Genomic DNA, 25,855 nt, shown 5'->3' on the forward strand with positions numbered 1-25,855 from the left:
TGTTGCCATTGGTCCAGCCGGAAGGCCCCCACCTCCTCCAGGACCCCCGACAGCCAATCCCCAGCGACCACCCCTTCGCCTTCGCTACCGGTCTTAAAAAAAAGGGGCATGGCCGCTCCCTCATTGGCTGAGATTTAACCCATGCCTTTAGTTTTCTACTGGCTCCCATGACTTGCAATCTTCTTCCTCCGTCTTTCTGATTGGCATGCTTCAAGGCTACGGGAGCACGTCGCCCGCCTGCTGCTAGAGTTTAGTAGCTGCTTAAGGAAACGGGATTGGCCGTGGGGTGGAGGTTCCCGCTTTTCATTGGCCGTCGGGCAGCAGGAGCCCCGTCCCCTGTAACGCCGACGTGATGACGCGGCGAGCGGCCTGGCCTGGTTCCCAAGATGGCGGCGCGCAGAGCGCGGAGGCTGCGCTGTCCGTAGAGGCTTCGCGCTCCGGTGGGATTTCGTCTCCCGCGCGGCCGGTGAGTGAGCCGGGGCTGTGCGGAGCCTCGGGGCACCCAGGAGTGGGGCCTCCCGCCTTCCTGGGCCTGGTGAGCGCCAGGGCCCGAGGAAGAGGAGAAGGGAGCGGGGAGGCCGGGGTGGGGAGCGAGCGCCTCCCCGGGCACTGGCAGCTTCGTCTGCGGCGGGCGGGCCGCGGCGGGAAGGAGCTGAGCAGCTCCCGCCGGTTCGGGGACTGGAGGGGACCGAGTTGGGCTCTCGGTCGGCCGGCCCGTGTAAGGTAGAGGGTAAAAAAGCCGGGACCGAGTTCCCGAAATCTTCTGTGTGTTAATGGGGGCGCGTGGAAAGGCGGAAGGAAAACTTTCATTATTCTTTTTGCTCGTGACTCTTTGGATCGAGATGCTTGAGGGGCTTGTTTCGGAGCTTTTCGGCTTGATGGATTTTATTCCCGGTTGGGTATTTGGAAATGTGTTTTCTGCTTATAGAAGCAGGTCTCGTCGCTTGGGCGACTGGGTTTTTAAACTCTTTAGAGCGTTAGGAAGCAGAATCACTTTTAAAGAAAAAGAACAGCTCTAAAATCAGCACTTTTTTGGTAAACACGGTGGGATTGTGTGCTCTTGGGACAGAGCTAATCGTTTGGCTCTGGAAATTATTTTAAGTAGCCGTTTACATATTTGTGACACAGTTTGGATTGGTCTGTTGCTCGTACCAATAGTTAAGAAGCTTCTTCCAAAACCGACGTGAAAAAGAGACCGTTTCGTTTATTCTGAAAAAGAGAAACTTTCTGAAGTTGAGTGTGATGCTCATTGCAGGCATCGGGGTTTTTTTGTAGTTCATGTGATCTTTCTTCCTTTTTCAGAAGGGAAACATCTGGAAAATTAACAGCTTAATTTTAAGAGTTTCATGTTTGGGTCTTCCTCTGGCTGTTTTGCTTAGAACAAATATATTGCATCATATATTAATCACAATTTGTTATGCAAACCTTTGCAGATGACAGTAGTAATTTCTGTATAGTATCTGTAGTTTATTGAATTACAGTAAGAGTAGTTTTGTACCTGGAAGAAATGAAGACAGCAGGAGAAACTTCATTCTCCCTTTAAATTGAGGCATGACTGAACATCAGTCACAAATCAAACACCGGAAACGTATCTACAGAGCTTTGTGTTATGAATATGCATGTGCAAAGTGCTTGTCAACACAGGAGAGTAGCACACTCTTTGAGTGTAATCAACTGCCTTGATTTGGGGACGATTTTAGATGGCACCTTATCCTAGAGATTCACGTCTTAATCTTGGTATGTGAAAAAACACAACTTCTGTTACCCTTTTTTCTTCAAGTAATAGTAATACAGACCACTTGACAAAGCCTTTTGCCAGGTGGTTGCTGCTGTCTTACCACCCAGGGGTACTTGGAAGACCAGCTGGGTATTTAAATTGTCATTCAGGCTGAACTGACCAATATGTTTCCCAGCTATGAATAGTGACTTGGTTTCTCCCTTCTCCACAACTTTTCAAATCTTGCTGCCACCATCACCGTATTGTTTTTACTTATTTTGTGGATGAAGTAGGTTAAAGTTGTTCTACTAAGAAGCAGCAGATATTGTTGATAATGCATCCTTGAAGTTTCTTTTTTGAACAGCTCATAGCAAAGATAACTGATGTCTATTTCTTTGAATTGAATCTGCAGTGTATGGGGAAGATAAGGGCAGGGTGAAATATTGCTTGCTTTTGAACATGGAAAAAGTTAAATACTATTCCTCTTTCCTCATCTTTGAGCACAGGGGGGAGGGGGGAAGTCCACTCTGTTTGTGAATAAATCAGTTTTTCGTTTCCTAAAGGTTCTGAAGCGACTATCTGAAGATTTCCTTTTTGAAAATTTAACAAGCAAGAACAATTCTGTTTTAATAAATGAAGGAGAATAAAGAAAATTCCAGCCCTTCTGTAAACTTGGCAAACCTGGACCATACAAAGCCATGTTGGTACTGGGATAAGAAAGACTTGGCACATACACCATCCCAGCTAGAAGGGCTTGATCCAGCTACTGAGGCACGATACCGCAGGGAGGGGGCCAGATTCATATTCGATGTGGGAACACGTTTAGGGCTGTATCCTTTCAACCCATGTTGATATGAAATGTCTTTATGAATGGGGATTTTCAGAATAAAGTGTACAAGAAATGTTATGTGCTTAGCTGTTCAAATGTTTTTTAATCATTAATCAAAAATGTTTTGGAATTCACTTACCTTTTGCTGTAACTGTTTCTATCCGTTCATTGGATAAATGAATTTTCAACTGAACTGCTTTAGCAACAGAAGTAAGGGGATACAAATGTGCCAATTAAGAGTAACTTTTGGCAGTTATGAAACTTGGTCTCTTACTACATGAATCTACATAACTTCTCAAATTGTGAATTTTGCATTAATTTTTCTACATGCTTTGCCTCTGAGACTTCTAACCTCTACCTCCCCTGTCTTGTTTTTGGTGTATTTTTTGTTTGTTTAGATTGGGATTTACAACTTTGTATAAACTAGTAAGTTGTCCCCACTGTCCAACTCTCTCACAGACTGCCACTTAAACTTTTTGCTTCCTGTATTTGTGTGCTTTTTTTAAGCTCCTCAGTTTTTTTGGTTTACTAAAACCTGGTGAAGATGAAATTTTACTCTTCTTCTTAATCCTTAAGGAGAAAAGAGCATGTTCGGATTTTATTTGCATTTGTAGTTGTGAATAGTTAGTAAGTTTGCTCTGCACCAACACTTTAATGTGAAATGATAATTGTTCTCTTCCTTCCTGCACCTGCTGCTGCTTTTGACTTTCTCCGAAGCAGGTCTGGTTTAACATGAGGTTGACCTTACGTGAATCCTCCTGTAAACATGATCAGGACTGTGCACATTTCCAATAAATGCTTTAGGTATCAACTGCATCTGGGCTGAATCATAGTATCTGCAGTGTTTTCTAGCTGAATGAGCAGACAATTACTTGAGGTACTTGTTACAGCAGAATGTTTCTTTTCCTTTGTGCGTGTTTGGCTTTAAATTTGTTTTATTCCCTGTTTGAAAGTCCTTAATCTGCCCCGCAGACATTATGATACTCTAGCAACTGGAATAATTTATTTTCATCGGTTTTATATGTTTCATTCCTTCAAACAATTCCCAAGATATGTAAGTATTTCCAATACTGATGATTTAATAAAGTGATTGTACTAGCCATGGGCTATTTGAAATGATTATGTTACTTGGGTACTACTGCTGGCCACCACTCTGATTAAAAATAAGCGTTTTATCTTTTAATCATTGCAGCTTAAAATACACTGTTCTTGCTTGCTTACAAATTTCTATTTATGTTTAGAAACATATTTATGTTGACATTGTAGTTATGTTTTGCTGACACTATTCTTTAGAAAGACTAACAACTGTAGTTCTGGCACTCCTGAATTGGCTAAAAGAAAAAAAGTGTAATACCATCTCAAAACTGTTTGACAAACAGTGCTGAACCAGGAAAAATTCGGCTTTGGGTTTCTGACCTTTAAATAAAGTTGCATAAAACAGACTGTCCTCCAGGTTCTGCATTTTTCCTTTCAGAAAGTCAAATAGAAATGAATATGCTTATTAAGTCTTTCCTGGGAAACTTCTGCAGAACTGTTAATGGAAAGTGACAGCGCTTTTACAATGCGATGCTGTATTGCATATCTACATGCAGACAACTGTTTGAAAGCACTTTCTTTTTCAGGTGACAGGAGCCTGTTGTCTCTTCCTAGCAGGAAAAGTTGAAGAAACACCTAAGAAATGTAAAGATATAATTAAAACAGCTCGTAGTTTGCTAAATGATGTACAGTTTGGACAGTTTGGAGATGACCCAAAGGTAAAAATACTCATGCTGACATTGATTTCATCCTATTGTACTCCAGCAAAGCGACATACATTCATTAAAGTACTGGCTGATTTTCAGTTGTTCGAAATTAAATTATATGGTGAGCATACTTTTTTGGCTAATGTGATCAGTAACTACAAACATAATTCCTACTAATACAAGTAGCCTTGGGACCCTACTGAATAATTCTTTGTATAGAAACTTTACATTTGATTTCATGTAAATTCTGATGTCATTTTGCAAATTCAAGTAAATTTAAGTGATTCCAGTTTTTAGTGATTCCAGCTAGAAATGCCATCAGGACATAAATCATATTTGACAGTCTTGATGTCATTTTAGGAAGCAATTAATAGCAAAACTAAAGAAAGAGAACTACATCTCAAGAGGGCTGAAGTTTCCTGTTCAGAGTATTTGGCTTTGCAAAACTATGCTTCTCTCAAAATTTGCTTGTTATAGATAGCAGAAAGAACTGAAACTCGGGAAAGAAATGATGTGGTGAGAGCTTACCTTTATGTTGTGATTTTGCATATTTGGCACTTTTATGCTCTGTCTGGTTCAGTTCTTTCCTCCATGGAGGAAAAGGAATTTTAAGCACCACATCTCCTCTCCTGCCCCAAATAAATGTGAACAAAAAGTATCTGGGTTTAAAATAATGTTTGAAGCTGTAGAAATTTCTGTTCTCCTTGGAGACAAACCCTTGTCAAGCAAAAGTAGACAAACACATTTGCCTGGAGATGCTCTGTAATCATGCTCTCTCTACTAGCATAAAATATTTGTGAGTAAAAGAAGGAATAATATTGTGATTGCCTTGTTACATTCTCCAGGAAGAAGTGATGGTCCTTGAAAGAATCTTGCTACAAACAATAAAGTTTGATTTGCAAGTGGAACATCCGTACCAATTTCTTCTCAAGTATGCCAAACAACTCAAAGGTAAAATATTACAGGGTGAGGCAGTAGTGCCTGTTATTAATTTTCAGAACTTAGTTTACACTAGCAGTGCAAGAGTATTCTATTCCAAACTGTTTGTCCTTCTTAATAACTTTACTCCTTACAACTTTTCTGGTTGTTTTTCAGGAGACAAAAATAAAATTCAAAAACTGGTTCAAATGGCATGGACATTTGTCAATGACAGGTAAGATACTTCTGGGAAACCTTTTGAAAATGAAATAGTTACTGTTGCTTTATTCTGGGATTAGATATTTCTTTGACAAATGCTTTTTGTGTTTTCTGTATGCTGTATGTTTACTTGATCGTGTTCATCACCTTTTCTTTCCATCATTCCCATGATGGTTCCATTGAACGGGGAATCTAGGATGAGTGTAGAAATAGACCATTAAGACCTTTGTAGTTTTGTGGTAATGATTTATTGCTGCAGTAAAAAAAAAAAAAAAAGTTATTGTTTGAGCAGGCCAAATCAAATTATAGAGCTCTAGGACAGAAGCTGGTGTCTTGTCCAGTCTGAGATGTGGCACATTCTGCGAAAAGAGATTGCTTCCCAATTCCTTTATGTTGGTCAAGTTTGTTTGTTTGTTTTTTGAAGTGGTACTCTAGTAATTGTAAACTGGCCATTACATTCAGTGAGGAATACAGTTTTCATGCTAGATTTGCAATTTCTTGAATAATGGATTTGCAATACAAGGATCACATCAATTAGCAGGCATCTGTTTAGAAGCACTTTTCATATGTAGTGTGGTATTGCAAAGAAACAAAAAACCCTCAATACACTTCAGTCTTGTTGAGGAGGATTCTACAGAGATGGGGAAGCTAATTCACCAAGGACGATTAAATGTAATTTTTAATTTCCATAGCAAACCCTTAAGAAAATGTTGTAAGTGGCCTGACTATTTAGAAATGTGAAGTACCTTGCTTTCAGTCATACTTATAGAAGTAGAACACCGTTAAAAAAGAGGTGCACTATTATTCGTATGTCTAGTGTGAAGTAGCTCAGTGTGGGTCCAAATTCTGTAGATATCACCTACACTCTCCAAATTAATTTGAGCAAGAGGTCACTCAGCATATTTGAATGTCAAGAGATGTTTACTTCAGCTGCTGTCAGCCTTGCACGTGGTGATCTTACAGGCTTGACTATCACTGTTTGTCAGGGAAAATTTTTGTTATATAACCATCAAACTATGGACACTACTGTACTTGGAATTGGATGGTGTTCAATAATTCAAGAAATGTAATAATTAAAGAAAATGTACTTCAGGAAGACAATAGTATAAAGTTGGAGTGATTGATTCAAATAATGCTTATCTCTGTTCTTGAGAGGCTGCCGTATTAGAAGTGTACTTGTTTTCTGGGATCCTGGTAAAATCACAGTATCACAGTATGTTTGGGATTGGAAGGGACCTCAAAAGATCATCTAGTCCAATCCCCCTGCTGGAGCAGGAACGCCTAGGTGAGGTCGCACAGGAATGTGTCCAGGCGGGCTTTGAATGTCTCCAGGGAAGGAGACTCCACAACCTCCCTGGGCAGCCTGTTCCAGTGCTCTGTCACCCTCACTGAGAAAAAAAATAATTCTATTCTTTGCACTGCAGGGCTTTAGAGTAGGGCCTTCTGTTCTTACACAGCTGCAACACACCCCCAAGTGAATTTCATGGAAGTAATAATAAGAAATCTGTGTTTGAGGGATAATTCTTGTGTATTTTTACTGTTTACTGCTGACCTGATTCTGACACTATTTAAGTATCCCATTGGCTTTCAGTTCTGTGTAGCTCACTGAAGAGAAAACGGTCTTAAACCACTGTTTAGGCTACTGTTTTGATGCATTTAAGGACACAATAATCAATTTGTTGGTGAATTTGCTGGAACTGAGCTGGCTACCTGGATCTGAAATTCTTGAAGCAGATCTTATGTTACCGAATCTATGAAAGAAAAAAAAAGGGGGAAAATGTAGCTTAAAATTAGTATCAGGAAACAATAACATTGATTTAGACAGGAACTTACTCAGTTAATATTAATAATACCAATAATATTTTAACATTCGTTTTAACAAAGGCTATTTAAGAGAGAACCTTTTACAGCCTGATCTAAAACTTGCATCATTCATGACAAGCTGCTTTACAAGTTCATGTTGGCTGTTCTCTGGTGTTTCTTTGGTACTTGTTTACATTTTATTGAAATACACTTGCAAACTCCAAAATCTAAGTGTGGACATCATTCCCTAACCCATGCAGTGCAGTGACAGCACACTGGTGTAGCAATGAACGTGAATGCTGTATTTAGTTAACGCTACAGGTGAGACTAGAGTAGAATATAGCTGCCCATACTTGGAATGTAATGCTGTCTTTTCCCTTCTCTTCCACACCCATATAGTGTTAGGTTTTCTATTTTTAAACTCCAAACTTGATGTGCCTATGTGGTGTATTGCTTCTGTAGGCATAGGCCCTCTGTATTATCTGTATAAAATTACCTTGTTTCATTATAGCAGTAGTGCAGAAACAGTTTAGTTTTGTGAACTCTTTTGTTTAACAAAGCTCTTAATTAAAATTGTCTAAGATGTTGAAGTGTGGTGGGATTCTATACTGTTAGTTATAGATGCCAGACAGTAAATTTTTGTACTTTGACAATCAGAATTATCTTCAGGTTTATGTTTTGTTTTGTTTTTTACACTCCAGTCTCTGCACTACCCTGTCACTGCAGTGGGAACCTGAGATCATAGCTGTTGCAGTTATGTACTTAGCAGGCCGTTTGTGTAAGTTTGAAATACAGGAATGGACATCAAAACCAATGTACAGGCGATGGTGGGAGCAATTTGTCCAAGATGTTCCCGTTGATGTTCTGGAAGGTATGAAAAACGTTTGCCACAAACAGAAGAATATTTCCTTTAACTGTGTCATCTAGGTCATTGGTGAATGCACATTGCTTTCTATCTGGATTTTAGTCAAAACAACTGTGTATATAACTCAGGACATACATGTAATTCATTAACCAGGTTTTCAGTTAAGCTTACAAGACTGGCTTAGTCTGGCAGCATCTTTAGTTATCATAATTAGTCTTCTAGTCAATATTTGCTTTACTACCTGTTTAGTTTATAAACAGCTAATTAACTGCTAACTTGTCATGGTGTATGTTTTCTCTTTTTAATTTTTTTTCTTAATGATTCCCTTCTCCCGTTTTAAATAAGCAGCTCCACAAACACTGGAACTACTGGAGCCTGGTTTCCAGTGGTTTTCTCATTGATGGTTGACCTCTTTAACCAAATTATACTAGGGCAGCAGTCACATTTTGTGGTGTATCACAACTGAGGAGTAGATAATAGGGGATGAATTATGGATCTTTTTCGTCAATACAGATATCTTAACACTATCTGCTTTTTTGTGTATATTATTTATATTTAGCTGCTGCTTGCCCTCTTGAGAGAACCTCAGGAAGTTCATAAAATAAAGCAGGGCCTCTCTTGAACCTTGTTAAGTAAATTGTGGTTATGTGGCCACTAATTTGTCTTTATAACACAAGTTTTTACTAACTTACCTGGTACAGATGTTAGGATAAGCAAATTTCTAGTTCCATAAATTGCTTTAGAAACCTTTCTTAAAAAATGATGCTTGTCACAGTCTGGAGTTTGACTCTAAGGAAGTTTTAAACGAAACAGTATGTGTTGCTGTTCAGGTGGTTTAGCCTTTGTTGCTCTTTGAACCTCCAAGTTCAAGCAATTCTGATGATTTCTGAAATGGTTACTTGCTCTGTTTGTATCCTGGCTTTTTTTCAGAGCTGGTTCAGATCGATATCTCTTGAATCCCTGCCAAAGAGGGTTATAGCATGGGAGTCCCTTCAGATTCTGCTGCCATGTCAGTGAATGTTCACTGAAAGAACTCATGTAGCTTTTCTATGGAGGTTTTCTTTTACCTGAGTGCTGCTCTTGAGCACGTTATCAAGTCATCCTACATGTTTTCTGACAGACTTTTAGCTCCTAACATGTTGGAAGAAGAACCTAGTACTAGTCCTTTGCTTAGTGTCCTGAAACTTTTTTGACCGACCTAACTTGATGTGTATGTTTTAATATATAATCTTCTTTTACTCATTTCTTACTGTATAACTATCCTGTTGTTCCACTGTTACCTGGTTCTCCAAGCACACGGTAATAACATATGGTATAGTAACACCAAGACACTTTGTTCTTCTTCTGCAAGGTATGACTATAGATCTACGCATGGTTTAGCATAGGCAGAAGAAACTCAGAAATGCAAGTATAAATTGAAAATGTCTGGTTTTAAAAAATCAAATCTGTGGTCATAATAACAATGAGTGACGTTTACAATACGTTTTTCCAAAGTTGATGTCCAGTAAAAAGATTATTGTGTGTTAAAGGTACACTGGTACATTATGGGTATATAATCTTTTGGATTTTTTTTTTTTTTTTTTTTAAGACATCTGTCATCAGATCCTGGATCTATACTCACAGGGAAAACAGCAAATGCCTCATCACACTCCTCACCAGCTGCAGCAGCCACCATCTCTTCAATCTACACCCCAGGCCCCCACGGTACAGCAATCGCAGCAATCACAGGGCTCAGAGCAATCGCAGATGCAGCAGCAAAAAGAGTCGCAACAGTCAGCACAGCAACAGCAGCAACAGCAGCAAACACAAGCGCAGCAATCTAAAAAGCCCTCTCCCCAGTCAAGTCCTCCTAGGCAGATTAAAAGACCAGCAGTAAGTTGAACTTTGAATGTTAACTTGCGTTTTCCTCTCGGGTTGATCTGACATCCATTTGATTTAAAGGCTGTGGTGTGCAGCAGACTTGTGTTTGCTTTAAGAAAGAGGTTGGTGATTAACTTTGTATGGTAGATTTCTGTTGGTTATTTGGCAAGTGTGTTACTGTAGAGCAGGTTTTACCCTTTTGGCACAGCACATTTTCATTCCACTCGAGGCAAAACCTGTGGAGAAACTTTCAAGTCAGTGTGAGTCTAACTCTGTGGTTCTGTGCTATGAAATTTTGTTGGTTTTGTTATTAAGTGGGCTTGATTTAGGGAAGGTCTCTTATGCCATACCTGAATGTTGAGATGTGCACAATGCTGATGAAGGCATCATTTGACTTTCTGGTCTTTGATTACAGATTTAAGAGAATGGTGGCTTCCCAAAACTATGTCAAAATTCTTAGAAAAGTTCTCTTTCAAAATAATCTAATAACAATAGAAGCCTATAAATTCATCATCCATTAAAGCCTCACTTTGCCTGTTTTATCACCTCATAATTGAAAATGAGAAAGTACATGAGCAGTTGGATATCACAAGTACTCTGAGTGCTCTTCCACATTCATCAAGTCCAAATGAAGCTTTCAGGCCTTAATCTACACTTTCTGTATTTGATTTTTGTTTTGTTTTTGCTTATCAAGAAAGAAAGAAAGAGTTAAAGTGTAACCCAAATCTGCCTGTGTGTACTTAGTAAGAAGCGTGTTTTCAGAAGAAAAATCTTTGGAACAGGTCCATTTAGGAAGTAAAGTTTGTATAGCTTTTAAAGATTTTGCTCTAACTTGTAATTAAAGTGCATGCCCAAACTAGAGAATAGACATCAAGGGAAAGGAGAAAAAAATATTTTTTTAAAAAAAAAAAAAGGAAAACAGGAAGAAGCAACAAATGACGAAATGAAACAGAAGTGTGCAGCATCTTCATGATAGCAGCCTCCCAGAAAAAAGAGAAAAATGCAACTCTGTAAAGCTTTGGTAGTATGCATTTCTTTTCATCATATTTGTGCCATCAGCACACACTCAGCTTGGGTTGTCAGATCTCTAGTGCAAAGAACTCTTTTCTTGTGTAGGACAGTTTGGCACATCAGAAGGTCTAAATAACAATTTCGATTTTTCTATGTGTATCAGTCTGATTGTAAGCTGTCATGAATTGTTCGTTCATGTGAAGGCTCTACCTCTACAGTGCTAGTGATTTCACCCCATCCCATGTGTTATTGAAGTACCTCGTGGAAAAAAAGTGATGCCTTTTGCATGGATAGTATCTGTCATTTAAGAATTGCCTCCGGTCAAGCCCTCAGATCAGCCTGCCTTTTCTTAAGAGTTTGAGGTCCACCACCTAATAATCAAGGAAGTAAATGGTACAGATAAAAAGCTAAGTCCTGGTACACTGTAGGCATCCAGAACAAATATAACGCGAAGGGTGACTCACAGGAAGAGTTTTGTAGACTAGCATGAAAAGCAAATGTGATATCTGAAATAATTCTTTCTCCAGAAAGCAGTCTAGGAGAACAAGATGTGTGGTGTTTGAAAGATCTACTTGGCGCTTCTGAAATATTCTTCAGTCAGATGTACCATAAACCTTACTTAAAATGTTTGCCTTCTTCTATAAATAGGATTTTGTATCATGCCTCCTTTGGTTTGTACAGAACATAAATACACTTTGTTCCTGGAGGCCAGATTTTCCATTTACATGAACTCTTACAACTCCATTACCTTGGGCTGAGCCAAGATACTTTCAAGCAGCTGAGGCATCAGCCTATGGCTTGCAGACACGTACCAGATGTTAGAAGCATCTGCACATCCTCTGCATCTCTGGCTGGTGGTGAAGAGCACTTGAAAGTTCAGTTGACTTCACTAAAACTATGCTGGTGAATCATTAGATGTAAATAGTGTATTTAGTTTGATTAAACTAAAAATTGTGAGTGGGATTGATTTTAATACATATAGAAGCGGCACTAAAAGAACAGTTCCGTTGTGGTATGAGCTTATTATGAAAGTACTAAATAGCGATCAGCATGCTAATAAATTGGTAATGTTGACCCTGGAATGTCATGACTGGAGTAATACAAACTACAAGGCAGTAGAAAGACCAAAAAAAAGCTCATCTGTATTTTATCAGTTGTCATTAATAGAGAAGTTATTTAGATTCTTACAAGCTTTGATTTTGTTTGTTCTTGATTTTTTTTTTTTTGTTGCTGTCACTTCTTGATTTTCATATATTTTTTTTTAGCATAAATACAATTTAAGCTGATGTTTATTTGTCTTTCACGTGAGCTATTTGGCTCCAGTTGCTTGTTCTGTCCTAACAGTATACCTCAATGTTGTTATCTTCTGAACATCACTGTGTTAACAAATGCACAGGAGCCAAATTGATTGCCTCTTGAAGTGATCAACTGACTTCACAGAATGAGTGTTTTTTGGAGATGTTGCAGGTAGTGCTTCTGTTATAAAGTGTAGGGAGATCGGATGTTTGCATTCAGTTTTACAGACAAGGAATTTAGTGCTAGAAAATCAAGAAAAGGTTGCCCAAGCAAAACAAAGGCAGCAGACAAATCTGAGAGAGTCACCAAGGAAAGTATGTGTGTTTGGAATGGGAAGATAAAGATTATCCTTAAAAAGTAGGGAAGCAGCTAGAAGGTGGCTCAAGGTGAATTGAAATGTCTGTCAAAGGAATATAAGAATGAGGTAGCCTCAAGCAGATTGTGAGTACTTTTCTACACAGCAGAAATCTTGAGGATATCCATCAAAATGTAAGAAAAATTCGTTGTTCAAATTGAAGTGAAATGCAAGTCCATTCTTGCTGCAGAAAGTAAAGCGATGGGAACTGAGCAACAATTGATGAAGGTAAAGCCACTAGAGGTAAATAGTCCCTTTGAAAAAACACCTTTCATTGAAATGACAGAGAAACCATGTACCGGATCCCTCTGACTTTTATTATTAGTTCTAAATACATTTGTAACTAAATTTGTTGTACTTAAAATTTCAGTTAAGTTTCCTGTTTTTCTCAAAGACCATCAACTCGCCATCTCAGACTAAGTAAAATGGAAAGATTTTTCTTAATCCCTTGTCTGTGATTCTTTAACAAAACAAACAAGCAGCAACAACAAACTTGTGATTGGAAGGATGATGTCAGGTTTTGTGGGTTTTGCTCAGTATGCATGAATTTTCTGGTGTAACGTTTGGCTTTCATACAGTGCTCTCCATCTGAAGGCTTCTGAAGTGTTTTACACCAAGCAACACTTCCACTGCTGTCCTTTCCCTGTGAATAAAACCTGAAGGCCTGAAGTGATTTTGGCAAAGGTTGAATGACAGATCAAAGCAGAATCAGGAACAGAGGCCAAGTCTCTCTCTTTCAGCTTAGTGAGCAGTGTAGCAGGCCATGATGTATACGCAGTGGATGGTAAATAAACAAGATGTCATACTCAAGTGACAACAGCGGGAAATGCTGTATCCAAAATAGCTACTATTATATTTTTTCAATCTTTTCAGTCTGAAAGTTAAGTTGGGCTTTCCCAATGTGATTTGACATTGTTCGGTGTTTGTTTTGCATTTGTCTAAAGAGATGGGATATTATTAGCCTCCTAATGAAAGTATAGGAACAAATAAAGGGTTTGTCCTACCTCCTTTTAGGGGAGGGAGGAAGAAACTGGTTCTGAGTTGGAAACAGGTTTTGGTTTAGTCGGATCTGTACAAAAGTTCTTCAGCAGGCTCTGTTGCCTATTTTGCACTCATTACCATTTTAAAATGCTTTATGTTTTGCAGTGGTCTTATTTCCATCCTTTTTCTTTTTTTTTTTTTTTTTTAACAGGCTGTATCTCCAAAAGAAGAAACAAAGACAGCAGGTGAATGTTAATGCTCTATTCATATTGCTTTCATTTTACTATTTTAACCAGAATAAGTCATTTACTACCATGTCCTTAGTTTGTTTGCTTACAGGCTTGCCAGTTCTAAACTATTCTGATCCTAATAGTGCATATTTAAATATATACTGTAACTATTTTTAAAATGTTCCTAACTGCAAAACTTAAAAAAACAGAGTGTAACTGCTGGACCAAGAGTCCCTTAATACAGTATATTCAGTAGAAGTCAGACTTAAAGTAGAAGCTAAACTGTTCAGCTCTCAACTTAAAAACTCCATCATTTGGAGTAGTTCTTCAGCAAGCTGTGGGACCTTTAAGTGACTGAAGGTACCATGTCTTGAAATAGCTGAATTAATAAGAAGTCTGTTGGTAATCAGTGGGATTTGCAATTGGTTGTTGGCATGGCTGCCAGTAAAAGACATTTTGTATCTCTATATATAGTCTAGCTTAAGAAATACTTTGCTGCAGTGGTCACATCTAGTTCTTTTTGTTGATTTGTTGGTGTTCTTTGTTTTTGTGTTTTTTGTTTTGTGGTGTTTTTCATTCTGCTAATTTGGAACCATGTATTTGAGGATAGCTGGGATGTGATTCTGTAACCTTTTCCTAAGTAAGTTTGGCACTTCTCCCTCTCTGGCTCTGCAGATAGATTCCAGAGAGCTGTTTATTCTCCCTCCTCTCTCCTGTGCAATTGCAGTTTTGTTTGGTTTCTAGACACATTCCCCTCTCAGAGCATAGTTCAGCTTCTCTTGAGGTTGGTTTAACTATTTATAAGTTACAGTTTTGTGCTAGAAGATGTATGTGTCCTCATCTGCACATCCATAGTGTTATTGGAACAATTTGTCTCTAGTTATAAAATATATAGCTTGAATTTGTAGGCATGTGTTCTTTTGGAAGATGTGAGTTATACTTGAAGCCACTTTATTTATAGAAAGGTCTTGATTTTAGTTTTCATTATTAAACATACACAGTGTATCGGATTTCCACTGTACTTCTGCATAGTGTAATATATGATATGATAATCATTAGTGTGAGACTAGTGATGGACTTCGGAAAATATTGCAGAGCAATAGCCAATTAGGTATTTCCAACTGTTTTTTAGAACCACCACCACCATCTAAAATTCCTAAAATTGAAACTTCACATCCACCAATACCTCCTGCACATCCGCCTCCAGGTAAGCTTTCATGTTCTAAACCACATTTAGTCCTGCAGTTATTGTCTTGCTTTTCATTCAGAGGGTGGTAGCAGTATCGGGGGAGGGGTTGTTGCCATGATTAATCAGCTTGGCAAGTAAAAGCATTGGGTAGATAAGCTGCAAGAGGAATTTCATCTTAGTAGCACAGGCTTTTCCAGACTGAAGCAAAAAACTTATTATGGAAACATCAGTATGCTAGGTGGACAAAGGCCAGATGAAGCTGTGACTGTTGAAGGCCTTGAAGACTAAATCTAATGGTCACTAGCAGGCAAAAAGGGACTTATGTTCTCAAAAGAATGGCAGATGCCAAATTATATTACTAGAGTATCTTCCAAAAGACCTATGGAAGTCTTCCATGTAGAAATTCTGCAGGTATGTAACTTATGAACAATAAGGGGGATACTTTCTTTGCTGTGTCCCAGAAGAGGACTTTCATCTGCCAGAGAACTTTAACACTGTGCACATGCCTTATGCTTGAAAAATAACCTGTACTGTTGTAAAAATGTGCTTCCAGTGCCTTGATGCGTTAGCTGTCCTTCCAGTAACCCACAAATATGACATAAATATTTTATAGAGCAAGGTCCATAAAGTAACTGTAAGATGACAGCTTCTAACAGGGAATTACAAGAGTGAAAAACAGTGCTCTGAAATATAGTGCAACTGTTTTTTCCCCATTGGTTAAAGTCTAATTAAGAATCAAGGGGTTCTTCTAAATATCATGTTCATTACTCCTTCAGTTGTTAAATCTTGAATGCACATCTTGCATCCAGAATTATTCTGAAAATGAGCAAATAGGGAAGTTACTGTCTGCTATAATTAATGAGCTAGAAGTCATTGAAATCACAGGTACCGCAGCCAGCATACCCACCTTGCGTGATCTAATTATGTAGATGACCTAGGTGATAATATGACTGCTTAGACAAGTTAAATCCTATTTAGGCAGATAACAAATTTGTTTCCTTTATTACCTAAAATTTTCCTCTTAGAATTTGCTTATACAAGCAAATCATTGTATAAGCACTGGAACATTTTAAGAACCGTCTTTAGAGGCCAACTCTTGTTCTTTGGGGCTCTGAGGAAAAATCAAATGAAAACTAAGAATTTTTATTGACCAACTGAACAGAAGTACTAGAAGGTGGATTTACTTTAAATTCTGTTTAGCATTGGCAGTTTACTTATTAGATATGACTGCTCTGTATTTGCTTCTGAATAACTTTTCTTACTGAACAATGTTGTAGATGCAAGATGGATGTCAAGATGCCCTAAACTCTTTATTGTTGGGCATTTTAATACTGACTGTTGCTGAGATGTTGCCGTTAGGTCAGTCTTCTTGTTATGGTATTCTTTTATAATGTCCGAAAAAGAAATTTAATATTCTTATTTAAAGAAATGGGCCGAGTATAATTCTGTACAATTCTGAGCATTTTATGAACTTCCCCAGACTGTCCGGTACTGAGTTCCCCGAAACTAATCAGAGGAACAAACCTGGTCAGATTTCATGACCCAAGCAATCTATTGCACTTACCCTCCGGTTTTCTTTTTTCTTTCATTTGGTAAACAGGTTTAGAACTGAGTGTTAAAGACCTGAGACTTTGGCCTGTATTCTCAAATAGTATTTCCCAACATGAAAGAAAAATGCAGTGCAGAGGGTAATCCCAGGCCACCTGGAGTGTAAGAGGTAGCAGAGAGGCCTGGACTAAAGAAGGTCGAGGCACTGATCAGAAGATTGTTTTGGCATCTTGGGTCTCATGGCTTTTTAAATCTGCGAGTTGTGATTCTGTCCATTCAGTCTGCTAAGTTCTGCTGATTGTAGAACAATATTAAAATTATAAGAAAATAGTAACAAAAATGGAAGATGTAAACTTTTAGAATGGGAAAAGTTGAGCTTGGAGCTTTGTTATGCAGCTTAGTTGTATTCTAGTGATATAAGACCTGACTAGATACCATATGGCATTCGGAGACCTAGGGAATTGAGTCCTCCTTTGATATGCTAACTGGAAGAAAAGTATAAAGTATTCAGAAGCTGTTATTGCCACTGTCCTTTAAAACAATACATGAAATTTTGTTTTTCAGAGCGCAAACCTCCTTTGACAACTACAGTTTCCATGGGAGAGGCAGAGCAATCTACTACTGTGGACTCAGTAGATATGCCAAAGGTCCAGATTCCTCCCCCTGCTCATCCTGCCCCTGTACATCAACCTCCACCTCTGCCGCATCGTCCCCCACCCCCACCCCCCACCAGTTATATTACAGGGATGTCTACTACAAATTCTTATATGTCAGGGGAGGGTTATCAAAGTCTTCAGTCAATGATGAAAACAGAAACTTATGGAGCTTTACCACCAGCCTACGGACCACCAACTCATCTACCATATCATCCTCATGTCTATCCTCCCAACCCTCCACCACCAGTTCCACCTCCACCCCCTACTTCATTCCCCCCACCCAATATTCCACCTCCTACTCCGGGATATCCTCCTCCACCTACATACAACCCTAATTTCCCACCTCCAAGACTGCCTCCAACTCATGCAGTGCCACCTCATCCACCTCCAGGGCTGGGAATGCCACCAGCTAGTTACCCCCCACCTGCTGTTCCCCCAGGTGGACAACCACCTGTGCCACCTCCAATTCCACCACCTGGTATGCCACCTGTAGCAGGACTTGGACGTGCTACGTGGATGAGATAGCATGAGGTAATTTGCACGATATCCCTTTATGTTGACTAGGCAGGAGTAGCTGGCCAAAACCTACTTTGTAAAGACGAAGAGGAGGGTAATTTGTATAATTTAGATGAAGAAATGAGGCGGTGAAATGAAAATATAGCTGATCTGTTTGCAGTTTTGTTTATGGTGAGTTATATAGGCTTCTAGATTTTAATCAGCTTTGCAGTATCTATTCTAACTTTATACATTTGACTTAAGTTTAATTCATCTTGAGTTATTCCAGCACTCGATTACTTTGTACTGGCAAAACCAGCCATATTGGCTCAATTATATCAGTAAGAAGAAAATTTCCTTCTAGAAATCGGTGCCTATTTTTGAGTATCAAAATAGCCAGATACCATGAAATTTCATCTATGGCAAGAAACTTCGTTTTTAGTAATAATTAAAACAATGGGATGTTAAGCATAAAAGCGACTTTATTTAAGAGAGATTCTGAATGCTAGCTGACTGGAATCATTTTGAGGTGTTTGCCTTGCTGATATTTTTGGTTTGGAATGTACTGGTATCTTAAAGTATTGTATGTTTACACCTATTTGCAAATTCCTGTACATAATATATATATATTTTCTAAGTGTGAAAGTCTGAATGTAACAACCTACTGTGATGTACATCCTGGTTATAAATGAGACTACTTTGTTCACATCTACCCAAATAAAATTGCTTCTGAATTTAGTGGATTTCCAGGTTTTTCATATTAGTTTAGAATGCATAACTATGGTACTTACTGCAAGATGTTTCAGTAGTGGTCTCCGAAATCTTATTCATCAGTTTATTTAAAAAGAATGTATTTTATTCAACTAGAAGTATACACTATCACAATCTCTTACTTCATTTTTACTAAAATATTTCAAATGAATGTTTTACACACATTATCAAAAAAATCTGTACTATTACTTTCCCTCCCCAAAAAAGCCAGAGTGGTTCAATAATAGGTAAAAACGCGTGCTAAGGTCTAAAGAATTTTGCTATATACACAACAGCAGGTGCTAACTTTTCCAGTTCTTTGTAAATCATATACAGAAAATATAGCAGGGCTGTAAGATCACAGGTTTAACAGAAATCAAACTTTAAACTGATTTCTAAAGCAGCACAAATAGACTTTCCCCACATTATGAAAAATATACAATTTTATCACTTTACAGTCATGCACTTCGAAAAAGATCAGTAGTACTCTTCCCCCCAGTTTCTAAAAAGATAAAAGGTCACTTTAACACTGATTTCTTTTAGTATCTAATATTTGGATAAAAATGTGCCATTCTCAAACAAGGTTGTGCTCAGCAGTCTCATCAAGGTGCAAAGAGCCAACTGAAGCTGGTTACACCACAGCATTTCAGGAACTATTATGGAAATGCCATTCACTTCAGTTGCTCCAACAAAAGTGAAGGATGTGTTTTTACTTCCCTTAAGCAAGCAAAGTCCATTTGTAAACAGTGGATGCTTTTTTTGCCAGAGGATTGCAGAACCCAGGGCTTCACTCTTAAAGAAATTACTTGGACTGTTGCCCCAAATATATCAATTTAATGGCCGCTATATCAGGGGATGCTCCCTTCCAAATCAATGTACAAAGCTTTTTGGGTGGTTTCCACTGAAGACTTAGTGCGTAGGTAAGTGAATTTAAATATGTGTATAAAACATCTTTTTAGACAACTGAGAATTCAGCACCCAGTTCATCCTGTAAAGTCTTTGAGTGTCATTTTACCCCAGGAAGACACTTAAAAGCTCAAGTGGAGCTAAGGATGAAGAGTAGCAAGCCTAAAAACCCCTGAACAAGAGCACCTCAATGTACAGCACTCTCATGTTCTGTGAAATCAGTGATGCACATCTTAGACTGAAGATTTATGCTGCCAAATGGAATCTTAAAGAAATGGCATAGACCCTACAAGTATCAAGACGGTTCAGCTTAGCTACCGGCTATGCTGCAAACTGGCTCTATGATTTGCAGCCCTGATGGGCCTCAGTTGCAGCACTGTTGCCCTTGTAGGTGGAAAAAAATGAGCTTTGCCTGAAGTCATTGAATAGATTTTGAGAGAGATTTGATAGCATGGAATACCTGAAGAAGAATTACATAGCTGGTGAGACTAGTAATCTGATTAGTATAGCTCTCGTTGAGAGGACCTGCTAGTCTAATACACTCCTAAAATAGCAAGCACGTCATCAAGACAACTCTCTACAAGTGCTGGCAACATTTGCATTGCTTTAGTTAAAATTCACTAATGTAAATAAACCTTGTTCCAAACATGCTTAAATTCTCTGCTTAATCCAGTCATCAGATGCCACCAAAATTAAAACGGGCTTTCAAAGCAGATAGATTTAACCCTCTTTTTGACATCAGATGTTAAGGAAGAATGATGCCTCTGCTTTACATCACCTTTTCTGGTATGAAAATCTCAACATACAAATTGTACAGGAAGACAAGTAGCCAGTGGGTGCCTAGAAACACGAGGTCAAAACAAAAAGCAAAGAGGAGGAAATCTGGAATCTTCTAAAGATGCCATGTTTTAATAGAGACAGACACTAGACGGGGTCTTTCCAGACACACTGGATATAAATATTAGTCAGCGTTTGCTGACTGAGCAGTAGTAAGAAATAAACCACTGGTGAGTGTGTATGTGTGTGTGTTTTGGGGCGGTTTTTGTGGTTTTTTGTAAATAAGTAAGTTAGTTGCTCATCTGGACTGTTCTTTTTCTGCTTCTGCAATGAATAATGAAGTGGTGCTTACTCTTACTGGTTCCTATGTATTTGGGTTGTATCCCTTCTCTGTTTTTTTACTGGTGTCTCAGCTCTGACACTCCAAATTCTTTACCCAGGCAGCTAGATTATCGTATACCATGGGACCAATTACCTTTCATAACTTGCAGCATGAGCTCCTTGGTATTGTATCGGCACGCCCCGTTAATACAATATCACAAGTCAAGAACTCAACTGGTAGAACAAATTAATTTAAGAGGAAGAACCTGTCCAGCTAATTCAGCTGTCGGTAGTTGCGACTGATTCTTGCGGAGAATAAAGAGGACGATGGAGTTTGAGGTCATTAAATCTTTGAACTAATCACTAAAATCGATGCAACTTTTGATGAGGAGGCTTTGATCTTTTCACATGCCTGTCTCTAAAATTCTTTTACACCAATTATTTTAATAACCAAGCCCCACTTCCTTGGACTATTGGGAAAGAACATCTAATAAAATACAGGGATAGCTGCTGTGACAACTTGGAAAAGAAGGGGTCAAGTTCTTACAACTATACAAGCAGCTACTCCACAATAGCAAAATATGAGTCCCGTTGTTTTATATACAACCAGCAGAAGAAGGAAAAACCCACTTGTTTTGGTTCATTAACGAAAATAAAGCTTGAATGGCAGGAAGTAGTCTCATCCGACAGCCTGTGTTTGTGGAGTTTTTATTCAGCTCTGCAAGGTTGTTGTTTGGTTACCTTACACAGGAACCAGTATAGGTGAGGCATCCAGCAAGAACATTAAAAATACCCAAATCTTCCTTATGTGAAAGATGAGCTGCTCTCGAAGATCCTATGAAAGCCATAAGCACTGTGATGATGGCAGTCTCCGCTGAATAATTCTGTAGTAAAAGCTTTAGAAGAAAAAGGAATACTGGCGTGTGGCTAAGTGACTTCAGTTCATTCACATTACGACTGCAGAAATCTTGTGTCATTTGTTCATTAAAAATAGTTCATTAACAGCTGGTACGGAGTCTCAAGCCTTTCTGTTCACTTGTATGATGAGTGCCACCACGTGAGGTACAGAGCGGTACCTGTGGTTTTAGCTCACCACTCAATATCGTACACAGCGCCTTGTGAAAACAGTCACATGTCATTCTTCAGAATAAGGGCCTCCAAAAGAAGCGTTAGCAACTCCAGAGCCTGGCAGGCAGTAAGCCAACAAATTCAAATTGCTCTTTCCTTGGTGCTGCCTGGAGCCGCCAATGCAGCTATGAATCATTGACAACTGGGTGGACAGGAGCGATACAAAGTGTGACCTCCACAGGTTAAGGGTTCTTCTTGTTCCTCTTAAAAATTCTCTCGAGTTAGTTAATTCTACAAACAGATCATTACAACAAAGCAGGTTTGAACTACAATAGAAATTATGCAAGTCTGGCATTATTGGATGGTTACCCATTGAACAGTAGTTCCAGAGCACCACAGCCTGGGAATCAGGCCTTTAGCTGCCATATTTACACTATTGTTACAAAAAAAGCCAAAAAAAAGGAAAAAGGAAACCCTGAAAACACCTCAAGCCCAACTCCTAAACAACAGGCAGCCAGAAACGCTGAGCTCTGCCTCTTCAGTCTTCACAGAATCCATCATTTCCAGCCTCCAGGACGGTGTTCCTACAAAGGACCCTTGAACTGGTTTCCTGAAAGATGTTGCCTGATGGAGGGTTTGGAGCTCGCAGCATCACCCAGCTTTCGCCAGACAACCTGTAAGATAAAATAAAGGGGTAGGGGGGAAAAAACATTTTAAAAAAAAAAAAAAGTCTCTAATGAGTTGTAGCATTTTCATAATTGAGGTCTGGAAGGCACAGAAAGCCGTTCCCTAGAGCTGGGCTGTAATTCTCAGCAGAGCCACTGGATGGCATCGGTGCATCAGTTTCCGAGGGAAAAAAATTGATGCATTTTTCTAATTAGTCTCTCTTGAAATTAGAACCATTTTTGCCTGGGGTAATAGTATAAAACCAATACTCTAGGTTCAGAAGTTAAGTTCAATGGTAGGTCAGCTCTGCCATGCTTACAGAAATAATATTACTGTGAACAGAAAAGATAGTGAAAAAGATAATTATTAAAATTATATATATATATATATATATATATATATATATATGACTTTCTAAAAACATACATTTTATCACCCTAGGGCCGCTGGGGTAAGCAAGGCTGCTTTTTAAAAAATAAGAAACTGCAAAGCACTTCATAGCTTCTTTGAATCTATATAAAATGAAAATTTAAAGAAAAAACAACTGATGATACACAAACACAAATGAGTCCATTTGGGAGGATGAAGTTATGGCATTTTAACTTTCCCCCTGCATGGCTATAAGGGAACATGGCATTAAGCAGATAAAATATCCTAAAAAGCAGGCCTTCATCTACTCTGGCTTTGGCTTTGCTTATAGGGATCCAGCAACCAAAGCCAAATGCCTCAGCCCTTGCCAAGGATCCTTGCAGTGATTTAGCTCTGCAAGATATACTTGAGTTCTTTACACCCTCTTGTTAGGGTTGAGGTGGTTTTCAGAATTTAAATAGAGGGTTAGGCTCCTCTCTGCTGCTGTGAGGCACTAAACCATGCCTTTTGGGCTGACGTCCAACATGGACTTCTAAAAGAGAAGGTTCCATGAGCATCCTCCTCCCTGTTGCGAGCACCGCTGGTACTGCTGAACAGCAGCACATCCCTGGCCACAGGCGACATGCAGCTCAAGCCACGTTCAAGCAGAAATCCCAAACTCTGTTCAAAGCCAAAGTGTGGTCAAGGTGCTTTGAGGCCGGAGGCAGCTGCCACAGCAGCGGACACCACAGAGCAGAGGTTTGGTACGAACACTCACCGTGCAGGATGTGGTTAACAGTTAACAGTGTGGTTGCCCAACTTGCTGGCAGTGCTAGAAGCACACGGTGATGCTGTTCAACGGCTTTAGACATTAATATTCTCCCTCGGATGTTATTTTATGGTTTAGGCTCAAACCCATTCAAGCTGTACAGCTTTAAATATAGCAACCAGTTGTTGCTCAGCCCAAACCGAGACCCTAAGGACACGAAGTCAACTGCTAACAGGAGAGCCCTTGGCACAGCTCTTGGTCAGAAAGACCAGCTACTCTGCACCCTGGAAGGCAGCACAGTTGGAAGTATCTGCTGAGTAAAGGCTGCTCCATGCAGCAAATGAGGCACTTGGGTTACTAATACCCAAACTGGAGGTCAGCAGAACCTCCACCCTTCCCTTGTGCCTGCAGATCTCACATCAAACAGGGCTTGTATGCAGCAGACCCCTGCTCCTCCATACTTCTAACAAAAGGCCACAAAATAAACCCCTGGAGTTGCCAAAAGGAGTTATTACATTGCACATTTCACGAACAATCGCCTTCTCCTTTTCACTCAGGTCTTCTTCATAGTTGTCTTGCATTTGCCTGTCCAAATTTTCATGCACCTCAAGGACCTACAAAAAACAAGATTATAAAAGCATTATGTTCCTCAAATAATTAAGTGTACCTAACAACCTCATTAACAAGCATTTAAACTGGCAGGATTCATAAAGCCTCAAGAGTCAGAGCACGCAAAAGTAAGCATGACACCAAGTTGGGCACCTCCATCCTCTCCCTTCCCTGGTGATGGCATGCCTCTGTCCCACCACCCTTCTGGAGGACCATGAAATAATTGGCAGTGAGTTGCCTGTGCCCATAAACACTTTTCATCCAGGAAGGCTGCTGGTGGTCTCACCTTCCAGGCAGTTCTCCCCCCAAGGCAATCCTACAGCAATTTGTGCTCCCTCCGTTCCTCTCTTTTGCACAAGAGGAGTTTCTCCACTCCCCTCTACTTATCTGAGTCATGGGGCAACTGTGGTCAGCCCAGGCCAATGGCTTTTAGGTCTAACAGGGTTTTAGCCATCAGGGAAAGAGGCAAACAGAGGCTGTACCACCGAAGAGCAGAGTATTACCCAATCTGCAGCTTAAGTGTGTGGCCTGCAGTCAGCCATGAACTTTCAGGTCATTAACAGACATGGCTCATTTCACTCCCCTTTTGGCTGAAAATTGTTTTAACCCATTTAGTTTCTAAAGGAACTCTGTAGAGGCCCACAATGACAGTAAGCAAGAGACGGGCTGTTAGCACTAGAGATCCCAATTTGATTTCTGGTTCTTACCCACTCCCTCTTTGAGCAGGATGCAGTCAGGCTGCAAAGAGGATGGGAACAGGGCAGGGAATAAACCAGTATTGCCTCCCAGGATCCTGCATGCTGACTGCAGCCCTCTGAAGGCATATCCTCACCGAGTGCCGTGATGAATCTGGGTCACCCTCTCCTTGTGCCACAGACACTTTCTGAAGATGGAGATAATCACCTGGACTTCCCGAGCTTTACTTTAATCCCCGTCAGAGCCACTACCACCCCTGGCACATGCCCCATAAAGGTACAGGAGCAGGTGGCCCTTGGCCAGGGCTGGCACATGGGCACATCCCCTGCACACACAGCCTCGCCCAGGGCTGCAGCCACGGCCACAGGGTAATGTTTACCAGCTGCTCCACGAGTTCAGCTGGTACAAGTACTGATGAATACAGGTCATATACACAAAGAGCTGGTACCTGGGTGGTCCTCCCCAAGCCCCTCCATTTTGCTGTCTTTCCTCTCCTGACTGGTGACAGGCAGTGGGCCCAGGGACCTGCCTGCAGCACCGTGCCTGCAGGAGCCTGCCTGCCTGGAGGATCGAGGCATCGCCTTTGCTTTCCCTCCTGCTCATGACTACAGGGCTTTTCCCATTACATTAACAGGAAGAAAGCACTACAAAAAATGGAGATATGGCTGCAAAAGCATAGGAATAGTCTGAAAAGGCCAGGGAGAGGGTGAGGAAGGATGTGAGACTCTCCAAGGAGGCTCTGCTCTGTAGCTTGGAGGGCATCTCAGAGGAGGTGCTCCCAGGTGTGGGAAGAGCCAGGTTCCCTTGCAGAGACAGAGAGGTTACAGCTCCAGCTGATGCTCCACACCTGAGATGTCCAGTGCGTGTGTTCGTGGGCCCCCTGGACACCACCCAGACTGGTGGCTGGGCCACATTTGTAGATTTGCCATAGGAAGACAAGTAAATGCACTTGAAAGCAGCTCAGAACACTAAGAGAAGATTGTGGAAACATCCTGCCTGTGACTTAATTTCTTAGATTTCAGGTTGACAATGTTTGAAAAGGGAAGAAGTCTGATTTCAAACCACTTTCTTTGAAATGGCACTTGGAGACATATTTCCCAAGAACCGATTCCCAGGCCATGTGTCACTCGTAAGCCACAGCACATCTGTGTGGGGGCTGCATCCCCCCACATGCTGCCCACACCTCGCACCCCTGGGAGCCATCCCCAGCTCCTCACGTCCCACCTGGGGC

At 40.1% G+C, this 25,855-nt stretch overlaps 2 protein-coding genes across 3 annotated transcripts in view; one reads left to right on the forward strand and one right to left on the reverse strand.

The window, feature by feature from the left end:
- The first annotated feature begins 262 nt into the window (after positions 1-262).
- CCNK (cyclin K) lies at positions 263-18,452 on the forward strand. The gene is made up of 11 exons (XM_065838433.2): positions 263-466; positions 2,281-2,547; positions 3,519-3,600; positions 4,169-4,300; positions 5,134-5,239; positions 5,384-5,441; positions 7,930-8,099; positions 9,682-9,965; positions 13,808-13,841; positions 14,959-15,033; positions 17,128-18,452. The coding sequence occupies exons 2-11, from the start codon at positions 2,351-2,353 to the stop codon at positions 17,742-17,744; spliced, it is 1,755 nt and encodes a 584-aa protein (XP_065694505.1). The 5' UTR covers positions 263-466; positions 2,281-2,350; the 3' UTR covers positions 17,745-18,452.
- Positions 18,453-18,548: 96 nt separating this feature from the next.
- Positions 18,549-25,855, reverse strand: part of CCDC85C (coiled-coil domain containing 85C) — a 117,248-nt gene continuing 109,941 nt past the window's right edge. For both annotated transcript variants that reach the window (XM_071809634.1, XM_065838436.2), the window contains 2 exons: positions 23,835-23,933; positions 18,549-22,210 (listed from right to left, as the gene is read on the reverse strand). In XM_071809634.1, the coding sequence (XP_071665735.1) occupies positions 22,121-22,210; positions 23,835-23,933 (189 nt within the window). In that variant the 3' untranslated portion in view covers positions 18,549-22,120. The remainder of the gene's footprint in view (positions 22,211-23,834; positions 23,934-25,855) is intronic.

The sequence above is a fragment of the Patagioenas fasciata genome, chromosome 5 (genome assembly GCF_037038585.1).
Source record: "Patagioenas fasciata isolate bPatFas1 chromosome 5, bPatFas1.hap1, whole genome shotgun sequence".
NCBI classification, from domain to species: Eukaryota; Metazoa; Chordata; class Aves; order Columbiformes; family Columbidae; genus Patagioenas; species Patagioenas fasciata.